At 42.5% G+C, this 16,882-nt stretch overlaps 4 protein-coding genes across 9 annotated transcripts; 2 read left to right on the top strand and 2 right to left on the bottom strand.

Annotated features, from left to right (window-relative positions):
* Positions 1–76: 76 nt before the first annotated feature.
* On the bottom strand, positions 77–2,024 carry LOC136428829 (LITAF domain-containing protein-like). Its single transcript, XM_066418607.1, has 3 exons — positions 1,912–2,024; positions 1,271–1,457; positions 77–722 (listed from the first exon to the last, which is right to left on the bottom strand). Exons 1-3 carry the CDS (start codon positions 2,003–2,005, stop codon positions 608–610), a joined length of 396 nt encoding a protein of 131 aa, XP_066274704.1. The 5' UTR covers positions 2,006–2,024; the 3' UTR covers positions 77–607.
* A 1,424-nt stretch (positions 2,025–3,448) lies between these two features.
* On the bottom strand, positions 3,449–5,737 carry LOC136428827 (LITAF domain-containing protein-like). Of its 6 annotated transcripts, none has more exons than XM_066418599.1 (4): positions 5,613–5,737; positions 4,995–5,085; positions 4,425–4,605; positions 3,449–3,688 (listed from the first exon to the last, which is right to left on the bottom strand). In XM_066418599.1, the coding sequence occupies exons 1-4, from the start codon at positions 5,703–5,705 to the stop codon at positions 3,571–3,573; spliced, it is 483 nt and encodes a 160-aa protein (XP_066274696.1). In that variant the 5' UTR covers positions 5,706–5,737; the 3' UTR covers positions 3,449–3,570. The 6 variants fall into 6 exon arrangements, with proteins under 6 accessions (XP_066274696.1, XP_066274697.1, XP_066274698.1 ...); XM_066418600.1 differs by having other exon boundaries at positions 5,004–5,085; XM_066418601.1 differs by having other exon boundaries at positions 5,593–5,701.
* A 2,804-nt stretch (positions 5,738–8,541) lies between these two features.
* LOC136427008 (transmembrane protein 74B-like) lies at positions 8,542–9,198 on the top strand. Its single transcript, XM_066415728.1, has one exon. It carries the CDS (start codon positions 8,542–8,544, stop codon positions 9,196–9,198), a length of 657 nt encoding a protein of 218 aa, XP_066271825.1.
* A 4,228-nt stretch (positions 9,199–13,426) lies between these two features.
* On the top strand, positions 13,427–16,356 carry LOC136428826 (uncharacterized). Its single transcript, XM_066418598.1, has one exon. The coding sequence runs from the start codon at positions 14,051–14,053 to the stop codon at positions 15,728–15,730; it is 1,680 nt and encodes a 559-aa protein (XP_066274695.1). The 5' UTR covers positions 13,427–14,050; the 3' UTR covers positions 15,731–16,356.
* Positions 16,357–16,882: the final 526 nt, after the last annotated feature.

Genomic DNA, 16,882 nt, shown 5'->3' with positions numbered 1-16,882 from the left:
ATCGTGTCCAATGGTGTGATTGTCAGTCGATTCAGTTTAATTGACATCCTAGTGAGAAGAAAGACAGCATAAAATATCGTTGAAAACATTAAACTCTCTTTATTCCTATTCAAAATTCAATTACAGTGGACTGATCGCCATATGCCCTATCAAGAATATTTACAGTATAGTATTTCACTAACATTCACATACATAAAATAATTCTCTAAGTCGTTAAAATCATTCTCCAAAAGAAGGACGTTTGTCGAAAAGAAGGGTGCAAATTGCCATTATGCCTGGAGCAATGAGATTCATGCTCGAACTTCCTGTTGTAAACTATGACATTGAAACACTACAGAAAGAGAATTCTGTACTTATCCATCACTTCCATTCACACAGTCAGCTAACCAGCTACATACAAGGCGGCATGTGCTATTTGTGTGTATCTTGTTTTGTTTTTTTTCCAAAACAAGAAATTTGACTTACCCAAATTTTTCTATGCTTTTCTTTTGTTGGAAATTGCAGCTTAACTTTGATACAAAATTACTTCTACCAACAGAGATGGACTTTCAAGTGTTTGTTTGTTTGTTTGTTTGCTTCTTTCTTTGTTTGTTTTTTGTTTGCTTGTTTATCCCATTCTATGATAAGTTCCCAGGTGGTTCTTGCAGTTCGGACAGGTGTGCCGCACGTCCTTGGTGGAGTCCACAAAGAACGGCACGAAGCAGAGCCCGAGGAAGCCGACTCTGGAAGGAAGAAAACGTTGTTAGGTTGATGACTTTGGAAAGAGTTTGTTGAGTAAACCAAGAAGTCTTGTATTGGTACACGCAATGTGATTTTAAACCTCCTTGGTACACGTGACGATATGTTGATACTTTGACAACACTTGTCCTGATTTTTCCTACTTATATTTCAGGTACATGTATTTCAGGTAAACTTATGATTCATTGTGAAAATTCAAGAATAACGTTTTTGTGGTTCATTCTATTGAATCATTTAAAGATATATGACTGGAAGCTAGCCTAAGACCTAAGAGGGCTTTCCTTGTCAGCTTAGAGTACATCTAGGTGGCATAAGTAGTTCAAGACCGTACATGGCTATCTTCTCATTATGTTGGATGGCTTGTTGTTCGTTCGTTTTTCATAACAATAACTTAAACACGTCACGTGATTTTTTTATAATAGTGATATCTTTGACACCTGTTATCAAAACATTCACTTACAGCATGTGATTTTGTATGATATTGTTCAGCATAAAGATACATCATACACATGTTATAAAAACGTGTACTTACAGCATAACGATGAGTAGGAAGAACACCAGCCAGGTGACGGCCCCGATGACCATCTGCGTCTCCGTGCGGACGGTGGCGTTGCAGTGCGGACACTGTAGCTGTACCGGCTCCACCGGGAAACTGGCGGGGTTGATCTTGATCAAGGGCTGCTGGACGGTACTGGTCATCACGATGGTCTGTGCAGCCGCTGATATGAATGAAAGGTTTACTACAAGTTCGAGACAAATAAGATTTCTGAACCAGAATTTGGAGTTCAAAATAAAAAGGAAAAATGCATTATATTCCCCTTTTTACTTACGACTTTGATTAGACAATCAAGTGAACTATTATTTTAGGTAAACAGTACTAACAATAAAAAAGAAAACTAGACAGTAACTTTAATGATATGCCACTACCTGTAATTAATGTACATACTGGCCGTTATGTTGTCATCATCTCTGTATATATTGGGCACAACACAACTGGATTTTCAAGTCCAAGTCAAGTCATCTTGTTTCAAGAATACAGCCCTTCAGGTACATAATTTGCATTTTTTTAGACACTGCAATTCGAAGAAATTGAGTGTGTGTATTTTTTTTGTTCTTTTTTGTACAAAAATGTGTATTTGACAAACTGTTATTATGATCTATAACACGACTCACGTTGCGGGTATGTGTACGCCTGGACGGGGGGAGAGGGGTCGACAAGACCTTCCTTGGTGGGGTACGGAGAGTAGGGTGGTGGAACATCCGCCATGGTTTGTAAGGATGAAAACGTGGCTAGAAAAAATATGAATTTAATGCATTACATAACCACAACTTGAAAACAGGAGGCTCAAAAGTTAGGATCTAAGATTCGAGACTTTGACGTAACATTTTGTAATGTTCGCAGATACGTGCGTTGACTAGGCAAAGAGACAACTAACGCACTACGATCCAGTACTTGGACTACGAAAATGTCTTACCTTAAGAATACTAAGAGGACCTTTGTGGTAAGTTTTACGGCCAAAATGTCCGCCTGCTGCCACAAAGAGCAGTACGTCACTTTGATCCTAACCCTTGTTACACATAGGCCTCTGACTAAGGAACCCGTGACTGGCTAGCTGTAGGGTCCGTCAACAAATAACAACATTATAATGTCAACGAAATCCAATCATGGGCAGTTTTATGAAAAATACACAACTCATACAAACTGGCAATTTTAAAAAAAAAAACGCGTTGGTCGTAGAAGTTGTCGTTGTCGTCTTCAATGACTTAAGGTTTAGCATACAAGCTTATGTACGTTTTTATTTACCTACATATCGTTGGAAATTTCCACAGATTCGAAGAGCGGAGAGCTTTCTGGTCTTTCTGTTAATAATTTCCACCTGTGAACGGGTTAAGAAAACATCGTCGGTGCGCCACAGTAAACATTGTAGAGTTGCCATGGTGGTGAAAGGTGGGCGCTACTTTAATGCTATGGACACGGCTTTCTTCCTACGTGTGGCTTTTGCTGAGAGAGTGACTCATTGTCAAGTGGACGTACTTCTAGATATGATCACAGATAAAGTGTAATACGACCACAGTCATCCAGACAAGTCAAAACTATTATGCAATGAACCGCCCAGGAAGGAAATTATAGTGGTAGGCAACGGAAAATATGGGAGGGCGATATCAGATAATGGGCCGGCATTACACCAGGAAGTGAAATACCAATAAGTACAGAAAACCGAGAAGGGTGGAGAAAACCTGTTGCCTGATCTTCTGTGGTGCCCCGGCGGTCAGATATTTAGGCTAAGGTATAATGAGATGAGATGATAAAGTTTGATACTGTTTAATACACAATTCTTCATTTATTTCAATATATATAAGGCATGACATTCGATTGATACAGAAATATATTTCACAGACGCTACAAGGAAAGACAAATTGTATTGTTTTGACACGTAACTGGTCAAACAAACTGGAGATACGAGGATTAAGACAAAGATAAGTTTAAGGTTTATACTATGGATGAGAATTGTTTGTAAATTCTCTTCTTTTATTAGTTTACATTTCTAAGACTATATTTCTTATTCATACATTAGTTCTTATTGTCACGCTAATTTACTCTTATAAACAACAGAGTACAATTTGCAGCGTGGTTCTTCATACACATAGCATTTATGAATTCAACTGATTTTATCTTTTGCTTATTACACATTTACATATCGCCCTATGGTTTTTACAATAAGCACAAGCGCAACATCCTGTTCTATACGATTGTTTGTAAGGCATAGATGGTTTTATATGGCCATGTACACGGTACATAGATGAGTGAGTAGGGGTTTAGACAATGGTCCCTTATTTCAGCCGTTTGTAGGTGCCAAGGTGACTGCCGCAGTTCGGACAGCTGTGCTCCACGTCCTTCATGGAGCGGAGACAGAGCGGGATGAAGCAACCACACAGGACCCACGGGATTCTGAAAGCAAGGAAACATAATAGTAAAATATTACATCGTGTAAAGCCCCTGCCGCACATATATATATAGCCGATCATGGTCTTCCGACATTTTCCAGATTATGGATGGGCCTTTAATAATCATCTGTGTTTGGAAGTTGGTTGGGGAGGTGGCCTACAATCTATTTATTTGTTTGGCCTTATATTAGCTATTATAAGGGGCCAACCTTGCTGCAAAAGTACATAATAAAAAACAATAGTTAGTAGTAGATAAATCACACAGGCATACAAACATACGAACTCTTACCGTGAATCAATATACATGAACATTCTATAAGTAACGCTATAAAATCTTAAAGGGAGAAAATGCATTGTCTATCAACGGATTGTACATTGGAATAATAGTTACTTCGTACTAGACCGGGGAGATTTGACAAATCAAACTCGGGAAAGTCATGTTCTTCTCCGATGCCATCATAGGAATGAACTGGAGCTAAATCGGACAGATTTCAGGCTACTCCCAACTCACCGCCAACCTTGGCTGGAGAAAGGTCGGGAGCAAAGTCTTGGAAAGGTCTTGAATGTGTGACAGGGACTTGGGACAGAGCTTGACGTAACATTAACCACAAAAAGATATGTCAACTTTGAAATGCACACTTATAACACATCATTCCTGGGAGGTGCAGAATACAGGCGACGTGACGATATGGAATCGTAGTTGTTGTTTTTTTGCATTCATAAATATAAAGACTGCTTACATGGACAAAAGAAGGAACATGGAGGTCGCATAGACCATGGGACCCCTGACGAATTTGAGTGACGTCACTATCCTGATGCGGCAGTGTGGGCACATCATCACCACTGGGGCATCGCCAAACTCCTCCTCCGGACCGGACACCGGGAGGTTCGGGGGGACGGGAGGGCTGTTCACCTGAGCGTCTGGGAAGGAGAGAAAAACAAACTGGCATGGGAACTGCTTTTCTTTATTTCTTTTCTAGACTTCCCTATTAATAACATACAAAATACATGCATAAGTAAATGATAAAGAAAAAATTAATAAGTAACTATTAAGATGCAGAAATCTATAATAAACATAACATATTCAAGTACAAAACAATATAATGACAGAAGTCAGAGCGATTATCGCGGCCTTGTTGCCATATAGAAAGTATAGCTACAGAGATCCAAGTACATGGAGCGTCAGTGTCACAAACCGCTAGCTCTAAACCTAATATTTTTTTCAGTTTTCAGTCTGCGTACCTCTAAGTAGCAATTGCAAGTTAATAATACTATAAGAAAGCCACATAAACTTCAGTAACACATATTACCTGAACTACCTTGTGAGAAGACTGTGACCTGGGTGACGGTAGAAGCGGCCACAGGATAGGGTACTGAGGCAGTCTGGGCCATCGTAGAAATCTGTCCATGTCGTCAAAACATAAATGTTATTAGTCTGCTCTTACGTTATTAGTTGAATGACTCACAATAAGTTCCTTTTTTCGTTTTTAAGATTTTTGTAGCAACACGCGTACGGAAATCCTTCGAACAGTTCAAACATCTCCGATGAATACATCCAATCTTTTAAAATAAATTCAAAGTTGTTGTCCCCCATGAGATATTCTAAAAACTGTACACAAACGGACTGATCATAAATAATCCTAACCGCACGTCTGTGAGACAAAAACATATATGATAAGAAAGTGTATACAAATTTGTCAAAATAAAGCCAAAACCTATTTAGCAGCAACATTTGTACAGTTTACCAAACAAAAATATATAACAAAGTCCAACGCTTGTTCGAAAATGGGAAAGTTCCATGTACAGCTTTACAGAACAGTGTTGTTAGCAAAATCTGGAGCAGAAGTCACACAAGGTAGTCAAACTACACAAACACACAGCGGAACAGTTTCCTTTGCTTTCACTCACGATATGTATACACCTGTTACCTGTGGAAAGTCAGCAGTCTGTGTAAGAAACTGGAGGGCCCGGTTGTGGGTACTCGACTGTCGTGAACTGTAGTACTGTGACACTGACGTCATAGGTCAGAAGTCCACTGAGTCAGTATCATGTGACTCTAGCCAATCGACCCCTTCTGCAAATATCCACAAGTTAGAACGATTGAACAACTGCGTCCAGATCTTACGGTTAGAGATATTGGCTGTGAAAAGAATTTCTAGATTCCATGTTCTGTCAAATTGTTTCAATCTGAGCCTAGAATAATTGTAGAATTGGACTATAGGAGAATATGGCGAAAGTAGGAGCGATGTGGAAGATTGATTATTAGAAAATCGGGAATATTCTCTAAATTGGACCATGTCTCCTGTGGTGCAGATCTTCTGCAGTTAGCGTAGAAATCCATAGATGTCGCTTTTAACCAACTCTTCATTCTACCTGATCCTACCTGGAAGAACAGTTGGCTCATGCAGCAAGACATATGCAATGTAGTTCGCATACATAGTGTATTGAATAGTATAACCACTTTTAAGCAAGAGCTACAGCGTCTGGACACTGAAGCCAGTTAGAATTGGCAAATATTTTGCCATTTTGTAGTAGTCAAACATTTTACCATTTTCATTTGTGAAATATTTCGACGTCTTTTAGCTAGAACATATTTTGACATTTTACTAGTCAAATATTTTGACCATTATTCTTGGCAACCATCTTTATGTTTTTATTAGTCAAATATGTTGACATTTTATCACAATTCTTGTCTGCTATTTGTCCAGCTTTTAACGGACCAGCCCTAAATAAGAACTGTCGCGTGTGTAATGTGAGTCACGTGATTGACACATCCGCGTTTATATCGATTTTCTCGCCAGCTGCCGTTTCAACCTTTTCACTCACGGATCAGGCCGCCTGAAGTCAGGTCCGTGTTTCACGTCATTACAGATATAAGAACTTACCTCCACAAGGCCTTCCTACGGGCGTATGGATCGTAGAATTCGTCAGAAAAAAAGGAATAATTAGCCAGTAGACTCAGACCATGGTGAAGATCACATTTCGCCCACGTAGAAGCCTGCAAATGAAACCCTGTCAAATACTGTCCTAGACTAGCCGGCGTAGTTAGTCTGGTAGAAACTAATAAGAACTGTGGGGTATTCCAGTTTCGTTTTGTCATAAGTGATATTGTACTGGGAATAGATTTCATTTCAAATAGATTCATATCGCGTCTCAAGCTGGCATCAAAACAAATTCATAAACCTGTAAACGGTAAACCCATAAATTAAAGCACTCCGGCCCTTTTATAGATTTTTCTCGGCACTAGAATCCTATTTAAAAACACAGCCCCGCCACACTCCACTACAAGATGTGACGTGTATAATGACCCTGTGAAGCGTAGGTACAATTTTATCGATGTCTGTTCTTTCTAAACCTGTTTGCGAATGGTTAAGAGGGGAATAGTAAGTTATGAATGGCCTAACACCTGTGTGGTGATAGGTATACCGTACCTTTTACCTTAGAAGTAGCTGTTGGTTACAGTTTTTTAGGGACTATGCGTTGTTGCCGCTGAAGTCATCAGCTTCTGGGCTTACGTAACTTACACCTTACGTAGATTAATTATCAAGAGGTTGTCTAGATTGAAAGAGACCATCTCCTATTCCTGTTATGCTTTACTGCGCAATGTCAGAACTGGACGCCCTACTATACTGTAAGGTCAGTACTAATTGTTTATTGATGAAGCGGGTTAGTGTTTTTACATGGTATTGAGCGCTGCATGGTTCGGTGGTTTACTGTTATGTTTGTATGTACGACATCCGTCTGGCTATGATCTAGCGTCGTATGGTTCTACTCTGGTAAGAATAGGACTTTGAGTCTTCAGGATGGTCTAACGTTACATGGCATTGATCGTTCCGTGGTTAGATGGTTCACTGGTATGTATGTACTATACCTCCGTCTGGCTATTATTATTCTAGCGTCGCGGTTCTACTCTTCTCTTGACTTCGTTAGCACATTATATATATGGTTGGTAAGAACTTTGAGGATGTCTAACGTTGCATGCCATGGATCGTTCATGGTTCGGGGGTTTACTGTTATCTATGACCTCCGTCTGGCTATTCTAGCGCCGTATGGTTATACTCTTCCCTAACTTCCATAGCACATAGTCGGTAAAAATAGGACTTGGGGAAGAGCATCCAGACACGCGTGTCTTCAGGACGCTCTATAACGTTATATGCATATTTCAGCTTACTTATTGAGCATCCTGCTCGAAATCTGCTTAAAAAATATATTTCTTTTATGTGAAAGAAAAGTACCAAGCAGAAATAGGATATTTGTGCCTCTTATCAAGATCATATTGAAAATCCACATCCGACTGTAACAGCTTGCGATAGCTTCGTGGGACCAGTCCTCCACTGGTGCGTAGAGGCTACAGGCTGCCCGCAGACTGTGGGCTTGTTGCACGTTTAACCTCCAGTAACATCAATTCACCGAGTTACATAAATCCTCCACTTTGAGAAACAGTGGGTTTGAGAGATCTCTAGTGCAGCACCCGCCAGGTATGCACAGTTTAGATATAATGGAGTGCTTTATAGTACTGTGGGGCATTTGGCTGGAGACCTGTTTGAATGTATGTTTTCAGGGTGGCGGAATTATGTACCCAGGTGGAATTATGTTAGTAGATGTAGGTACATTCTAGTGCAGTTGCAGGAATAGTATATGAAACAAATTGTAATATACCGTAAGACGGTTATTTCATCACTGCTAATCACCATGGTTTTTATCTGTCTCGTATATTGACCGAGATTTCTTATTTCCCCTCCCAGTGAGCACATCTGCTTGGCAAGGACAGTGAATGCCGATGGAAGGTCAACAAAATAGATCCAACCATTTCACCGACAACGACGACATCTGAAAAACACCGAAAACAAAACAGAAATGGCGCCAGTTGACGTAACCGTCAACAACGATGATGGCGAATCGCGCAGAACATCCGATGGTGCAGCGCCCCCTGACGGCGACAGTACGCTAGTGCAGCGACAAATGCTGGGAGAGAGGACGTGCTTGGGAAGAACTGGCGCCAAACGGGATCCCGTGGACTCCGGGTTCATCCTCTCCCTCTGTTTTCTCGTCCTCGGGATCGTGCTCGTGGCGGTAGCCTGGACGATCCCGCGGGAGCCGACGGTGGACCCCGACACCCAGCCCGCCAGGGAGATCGAAAAGATCGAGACTAAATACGTCATCTTACGTCAGCACCTTGACAACTGCGTGATGGCCGGGATCATTTTCTTGACGTTGGGGGGGATCTCGTTGTCAGTGGTGCTCCTCTATGCGATCTGCATAGGAGAACTGAACCAGTTGTATAACGCGACGACAGGGACAGACAATTGTACGGGGACGTCATCATCAAGGGGGTATGGGAGTTTGCAACGATTCGAGATGTCCCGGACTTCTCGTTCTCGGGAAACCACGCAAAGTCTCGTGGATAACGAGATGTTGGCTTCGAATGAAGAGGCCGGTGTCCAAATCGGGATGCCGTCTCCGATTTACACCACCACAGAAACACAAATACAGTATCAGGAAAGGACAGAATGAGCCATTTGTGGTAATTTGAACGCATCCTTGCCATACCTCAAATCCCACTTCACATACCTGTGTTTATGACCTATATATCGCACTGGACGGACTAGTTTCTTGCAGCCTTTTTTGTTGGTTGTCGTATTTTCTTATAGTAATGTTCAGCAATTAATAGCCGAAGCTGTAGGGCCAAGGACATTATATATAAGGTCCTTGGTAGGGCTGATATCAACTAGGATTTTACCACGGTCAATATTTGACTGAAGATGGCCATATGTATTTTTGTTGGTTACCTTGTTGAAAGCTTTACCGTATACTCGAGTGTTTGACGAAACTGCCTAAGCTCATATTGTACTGTACACCACTTGTATGTGGTCTGCGTATGAAGAAATAGTTTTGTCCTCGTGTTGTCAATGTTTTCTTCCTGTCTAGGTTGCTATGCTACAAAAAGAAGGCCTTGATTTAAAAACAAAAATCCGACATTACGATAAAACACAGAATGCATGTGGTAAGAACCTAGGAAGCCATTTGTCACCAACGATGAGTAACTATATTCATTTTGTTGCGCTATCGCACCACGGTGCCACACTTCGCTTGTTCATTTCGGAATTAAGTTTACAGTTATATACGAGCACAGCTCTGATATGATAATACATGATTCATCAGAAACCGGATTGCCATCAGACTGTGTTATATTGTACTACCTCTAACTGTCTAAGTTCTGTGGAAACGGAAGCAAATCACGTCAATCGATCAATAATGTTGAGTTCTTTACACCATATCTAAAGATGAAAGGGGGTGAGTGTATGCATTATGTTTCTATCGATTAGAAAATTTATCAATATTCGTATGGTAACGATAGATAACGTCAATCGATCAATAATCTTGAGTTCTTTATATCAAATCTAAAGATGAAAGGGTGTGAGTGTATGCATTATGTTTCTATCGATTAGAACATTTATCAATATCTGTATGGTAACGATAGATAGTTTTAAAGATATGTGATATTATGTGCCTTTCATGTGCGCTTGTTTCGTTGATGGTCTCAAGATTATAGCATAACAGCATTGGCGTAAACGATTTACATTAGCGTGGCGATATCAATCTGAGTCTGAACGATTTTGCGTAATATCCGTCGTTAGACCCCCATTCCACTGGGACGGCGACATTGCTGCGATTGCGCTGCGATATGAAATTTGACGGAGCGCTCAACGAATTTCACACATAAAAAACAAATCGTTTTACACTTTGTGTGTTTTGTTATCTTTTCAGTCATACTTGTACATCTTGCATGATATTCCAATTATGAAGTCAAGGGTTACACAAATTCAGTGTAGGTCGTGGAATGGGGGGGAGGGGGCTTACGGTAGTCGCCTGTGTCATTATGCACGATGTCGGTAGCGGGAGGAATTGGTTCCGCTTTGTACCTGACATCGCGTTCTGTCATCATGTCATGTAATAATACCTTCTGTTCGCGATGCGCATGATGATACGGGGTATTACTCCAATGGTTTATGACAAGAGACCAGGAATTCTGGGGCAATCTTATACGAGGTGACTTTGAAATGTTATCATACGCTGCTGAACATTCGGTCAAACTTACTTGATTTTATGGATGGTATCCGCGTGTATCGATTTTCGTCCGTTTACAAAAGAACAAGTTTGCGACCATACTGCAAATCATACAAAGCAGCAGCTGTAAAATAAGCAGATATGTGCTATATATTGCAAAAAAACGACCGAACATAACTTTAAAAGCCTTGTTTTCTATCGTATCTTTTTGCAATCTATATCAGTACAACAAAGCTGAAAAATGCATTTCGAGCATTGAGCGAATTTTCCCAAAATCAAAGAAAAAGTCATGAAAGAATCCGAATAAAAATATAGAATTTATTGTTCGTTATACTATGTTTTGTGTGTTCAGTTATTTGCTCAAGCTTCCTGACCAGTGAATACAGCTTTATTTGCCCTCCTTTTTTCGCACGCTCGCATCGGTTTTGGGGTGCCCAGAGGACGTAATCCATGTAATGATATCAGTCTGGCCATAGAAACGTGAGCAGGTGGTCACGTTAGGAGCTAAGCGGCCCGGAAAGCGGGAAAACGACCCATACTATTACAGACCTCCACATATGGCATGAGATTAAGAAAAGCTCGCTCCTTCCTGTGTTGATGTTATTCACCATGTTCAACATATTGTATTATTACAGCCAGTAAGTACCCATCTTGTGCACGTTGATAACGCGATAACATGAGTTGCTGTTGATGAACAGACGAACCATAAATCTTTGTATATTTTTCTCTAGAACTATTTTTCACAAAGCATCATACATAAATAAATGGACAAGACAAAATGGCGAAGGACTCAGGTTATATGCCGTTCATACCCCCGCCGCTACTTGTACGGTATTGGAAATGATATATTTAACAAAAGATTCAAACATTTGAATAATAATAAATAAAAAAATACAGTTCAAGTGTAATCTTTTCATAAGTCCAAACCCCCACCCAAAGGAAAAAGGGACACATATACCTAATATCTTTCGTTGCTATAATGTAGTTTTGTGTATCATGATTTAAAGTTGTCAGCTTGGGTATTTATCATAAATTGACAGCGTGTTCGAAAATCGCAGAAAGCTTACTTCTAATTAAAGATAACTGAGCGCTGGCAAGTGTAGGGCAGTGTAATAGATGATGAGTAACCGTTTCATATATCGACACCCGCAGCTACAGGCTGGGTTTGTAACAAGACCCTGAGTGAACATTCTCCATGATTCAAGCTGCAGGTGCAAATACGAGGTCGTACAATAACGAATACAGGAGAAACGAGAACCCAAATTCTCTAGAATCGAAGTCCGTGCGTGTGAATTTCACCCCCATATTGAATAATGATCAGTTGATTCCGTGCCTCGGGAGCCGTTCGTCTGTCGTGAATTATTGAATGAAATTAGCGTCCGCAATCAGCGGCAAATTTACGTCCCTCTGGCTGTATAGTTTTGCAGATTGAACGGTTGACGTAACATTCAGAGCACGGTCGATACGATACTGTATGATGGGGACTAATCCTGGAAAATGGAAAATGACGATTTATTGCCAAAATCATGCCCGAAGGCTACTTGCATGTACAGTACAGTAAAGCAATGGAGTACATACCACTCCGTACAATACAACATGATAGAGGCAAGTCCTGGAAAGTGGAAAATGGTTAAGATGACAATTTATTGCCAAAATCATACCCGAAGGCTACTTGCATGTGCAGTACAGTAAAGCAGTGGACTACATACCACTCCATACAATACAATATGATGGGGGCAAGTCCTGGAAAGTGGGAAATGGTGAATATGACGATTTATCGCCAAAACCATGCCCGAAGTCTACTTGCATGTACAGCGAAAGAAAAGCAATGGAGTACATACCACTGATGTCCAATCAACTATAGGGGGGTAATTCGTTTACAATTGTGGGATTTGATTTGATTTCTTCTTTGAAGGCAGTGGATATAAGGATGGAACCGGGGTTTCCCAGTTACCAACTAATTGGAACCTACAGGGACATCCCCCAAACTCATATACATGTACACCTAATTAAAGCCTGCATGGTTCATTAATTCTCCCTTTGCGATGAGTTACTATCTGTATCTGTATAGCCGGTATAGGCTGTTTCCTCAACCTCTGAGCCGCAGAACACAGTGAATCATCATCATAGCCGGGATAACCGCCCTTCGCCGTAACACGGCAGCTTCGCAGGCACGCGGCGCGACAGAAGCTGGTTATATTACACTGAAGAACCTGTCACACCTAACCTTTGCACATCTAGCTGCAAGCGTTCTTTAAAACTATCCAGCGAAGATGCCCCTACTGTACTTGGTGATAACGAATACAGCTCTACGACAGTTGCAGGAAAACACGAATTTTTGAACACTTCAATCCTAGGTTGGTATCTCAGCCACTAAGCGCTATGCCTAAGACAAAATCCGTGTATTTCCCAGCAGTGCGCCTGTGACAAGGCTGTATCCGGAAGATAGTGGTCCTGCGCGGCTGATGTTAAAATTAGTGATTTATCTCTTCCCATCTGGCACGAGACCTGTCTTCCGGGATGTCACGATATGACAGGGACCTACCATTTCACAGGGCGATGTATATATATTGTATATATATTGTTCATTTTATGACGATATACATGCAAGACACTTATCATTTCATAGCGTGTCCAAAATACACACTTACTTTCCCACTGTTCCCGACTGTGACGGAGTCACTTGAGATAACTTGGAAAGGCCCGACGGAGTCACTTGAGATAACTTAGAAGGGCCCGTTAGATCTAGAGATAGAAAAGGAGGTCAGTCAGCAGTCGGGGAGGTGAAGACCCGAGAGAAGGACGTGTTCATTAAACTAACAAGGAAGAACTATCTGATTCTTGTGTGAGTTTGTGACTCCTTAAGCGCCAGCCATCCTGACAAGATACGGCGTTCTCCGACACGTGGTGTTAAGAAGTGGGACATTTCACCGAAGACATCCAACAGTAGGTGAAGACCCAAGGCAAGGAGCAAGACCGAGTCCTGGACAGTGAGTAGGACAGTTGTTGTTGTGAAAGAGCAGTGTGTAGTGCAGATACGAAGACATCTGACATTGAGTAGTGTATGCTGGGAGAGGACAACAGTAATCCGAGCGGGAGAAGAGGAAAAGTTCCTCATCGAGTCAACAGTGAATAGGCCAGTTGTTGTTGTGAAAAGAGCTGTGTGTAGTACAGAGACGAAGACATCTGGTATTGATTAGTGTATGCTGGGAGCAACAGCATTCCAAGGCTGCTGGATGCCAGATGGGCCGTTTCAAGTGAATAAGTTGTAACGTGATCAAAAAGAAAAGGTGACAGGATGGACAAATACATTGAAGCTGGGGAGAAACTAGGTCTAGCGGGGGAAGACCTATTGAAATTTGTCCAGCAGCAGCAGGCCGTGGAGAGAGAGGATAGGGCAAAGGAGAGAGAGCTTGAGAAGCTGAAGGTAGAGGCTGAAGAAAGGGAGAAGGAACGGCAGAGGGAGGCGGAGAAACTCAAGTTAGAAGCGGAGGAGAAAGAAAAGGAACGGCAGAGGGAGGTGGAGAAGCGGAGGTTTGAAGCAGAGGAGAAGGAAAAGGAGCGGCAGGAGAGAGAGGCGGAGAGGCGACACCAGCGGGAGATGATACAGCTGGGCCTGGTGAGAGAGGACCGGACGGGGACGGAGCGTGTCCGGGCGAAGGCGCCGAAGCTACCACCATTCGTCGATGGCAAGGATGAGGTGGACGCATACCTACAGAGGTTCGAGAGATTTGCCACCGCCAACGCCTGGGAGCCGGATACTTGGGCGTCCAGCCTTTGCGCCCTTTTAACGGGCCGAGCGTTAGAAGTGTTCTCAAGGCTAGACAACACGGAGGCTCAGGACTACAAATGCATAAAAGAGGCTTTAATGAAGAGATACAACCTTACGGAGGAGGGCTTCCGTGCTAAATTCAGGCAGAGCAAGCCGGAGGCTTCGGAAAGTCCGGGGCAGTTCCTGGTAAGGATAAACAGCTACCTGGAGAGGTGGGTGGAGCTGTCCGACGCAACTAAGCACTACGAGGATCTCCGGGACATGTTCGTCCGAGAGCAGTTCATGGAAACCTGCTCCCCGGACTTGGCAGTACATCTGAGGGAGAGGGCTCCTAAAGACCTGAAGGAGCTGGCCCAGATGGCCGAGAATTTTCTTATGGCCCACAAGCGCGAGCTGTCCGCCAGGGGAGAGAGCGCGGTGCGAGAGAAGCCGCAATACCTCCCGACGGGGAGGCGGTGTTTCGTGTGCGACAGCCTGGAGCATCTAGTCAAGGATTGCCCGCATAACAGGTCCGAAGCGAGCACATCTCCAAAGTCCTTCTACGTCGGCAGGAATACCCCATCATCAGCTTTCGAAGTCAAGGGCCGGGTGGAAGGTCGACAGGTGCCACTTCTACTGGACACAGGAAGTACGCAGACGTTGATACACGCAGATCTGGTCAATCCGGGAAAGGTCAAGCCGAGTAGGCGAGGGAAGATAACGTGCATTCACGGTGACGAGAAGGGCTACCCTGACGCTGAAGTGGAAATCGACATCGGGTCTAAGGTATATCGGCTAACCGCCAAGGTAGCACCGAACCTGCCGCGTCCGGCTATCATCGGCAGGGACATTCCGAACTTGGCCAGAATGATACAGCTGTATGCGTCAGGGGAGCTGGAGTCATCTGTAAGGAGGGAAGTAGGAACCGCAGGCAACTGGAGGAAGACCTCCAACGATAACGGACCAGAGTTGGGTCGTTATGGTAACAAAGGCAATTATGGGCGCGGTAGACGCGATGGAAGGGGTCCAGCTGCATATTTCGCAGAGAGGCCAAAACTCCGGCTGGCACCCTGTACCAAACCTGTCGTGAGCAATCCTCACCAAGCATCGGCTAACTCCCAGAGAAGTATCTTTGGGGACGCAAAACCCGTGGACACAGCGGCGAGGGAGCGCGAAATTGAAGAGAAGCTGTCACGGCAGAAGGTCAGAGGGAAAGAGACAGCCTGACCTCGCAAGCGACTAACGCGCCGTGGCGGACGCGCCGTCGTAGGCTAGATGTAATGCGACGGTCAACATGGACAGTGAGCAACATTCGGACATTCAGAAGGGACTGTCATGAATAGTCTGTTTTACTTTTGTGTTCTGATGATATGTACTGTATAATCTCTTTGTATTTGTGGGTCTGAAAGATGAGATGGCCATAGCCAGTAGGTGAATGCATGTTCTTAGAGAGTGTTATAAGTCAAAACAATTGTTGTTTTTTTAAACTAATTGTTCTTTTTAGTTTAGAGATTGTTAGAAGTCACAGAGATGTTTATCTCGCCATTGTATTGTGTAACGTCATAGCAAAAGCAGTACGCTCTAGGGTAGTTATATCTACCGATGAGTTCAGACATATAGGCGTTGTCAAGTTTTGTAAACTTTAGGTAAGTGATTGAAATAGGAGTTTCAATCAAAGAAAACGGGAGCATGTGTGACGGAGTCACTTGAGATAACTTGGAAAGGCCCGACGGAGTCACTTGAGATAACTTAGAAGGGCCCGTTAGATCTAGAGATAGAAAAGGAGGTCAGTCAGCAGTCGGGGAGGTGAAGACCCGAGAGAAGGACGTGTTCATTAAACTAACAAGGAAGAACTATCTGATTCTTGTGTGAGTTTGTGACTCCTTAAGCGCCAGCCATCCTGACAAGATACGGCGTTCTCCGACACCGACCATGACAAAACAATAATAACTTTACTATTAAAATCAAAGAACCCACATGTAACGTTACATATTAGGCAAGAAGTGGGTAAATCCGTCTTCCACTGCCTCAAAAGAAGAAGAAATGAAACCCAACAAAACAAGTACAATGTACATTTTAGATTGTAGCATAACATTGTATCTAGTCGCTCATATCATTGTATTTATTCAGTATGTTATGTGAAGCTTGTACTTGCAATGGACATTATCCCTCGGGTAAGTAACGTTGATATACACTTGGGTGATATTTGATTATACCCCCTCTCCCGTTTTTCAAAATCAAAATATGATGTTGTAACGAGAAGCTTTTCATCTCGCAAAAATCACCCCGAACAAATAAAAACAAATCTATTAGATGCCTCTTCGATCATAAATGGCAGTCCAACAATTGTTCTATTCATAATAGGCAGAGGTGACAAGG

The sequence above is a fragment of the Branchiostoma lanceolatum genome, chromosome 2 (assembly GCF_035083965.1).
Source record: "Branchiostoma lanceolatum isolate klBraLanc5 chromosome 2, klBraLanc5.hap2, whole genome shotgun sequence".
Classification (NCBI taxonomy): Eukaryota; Metazoa; Chordata; class Leptocardii; order Amphioxiformes; family Branchiostomatidae; genus Branchiostoma; species Branchiostoma lanceolatum.
The sequence above is the reverse complement of the archived record's forward strand: the minus strand, read 5'-3'. Positions and strand labels throughout refer to the sequence as shown.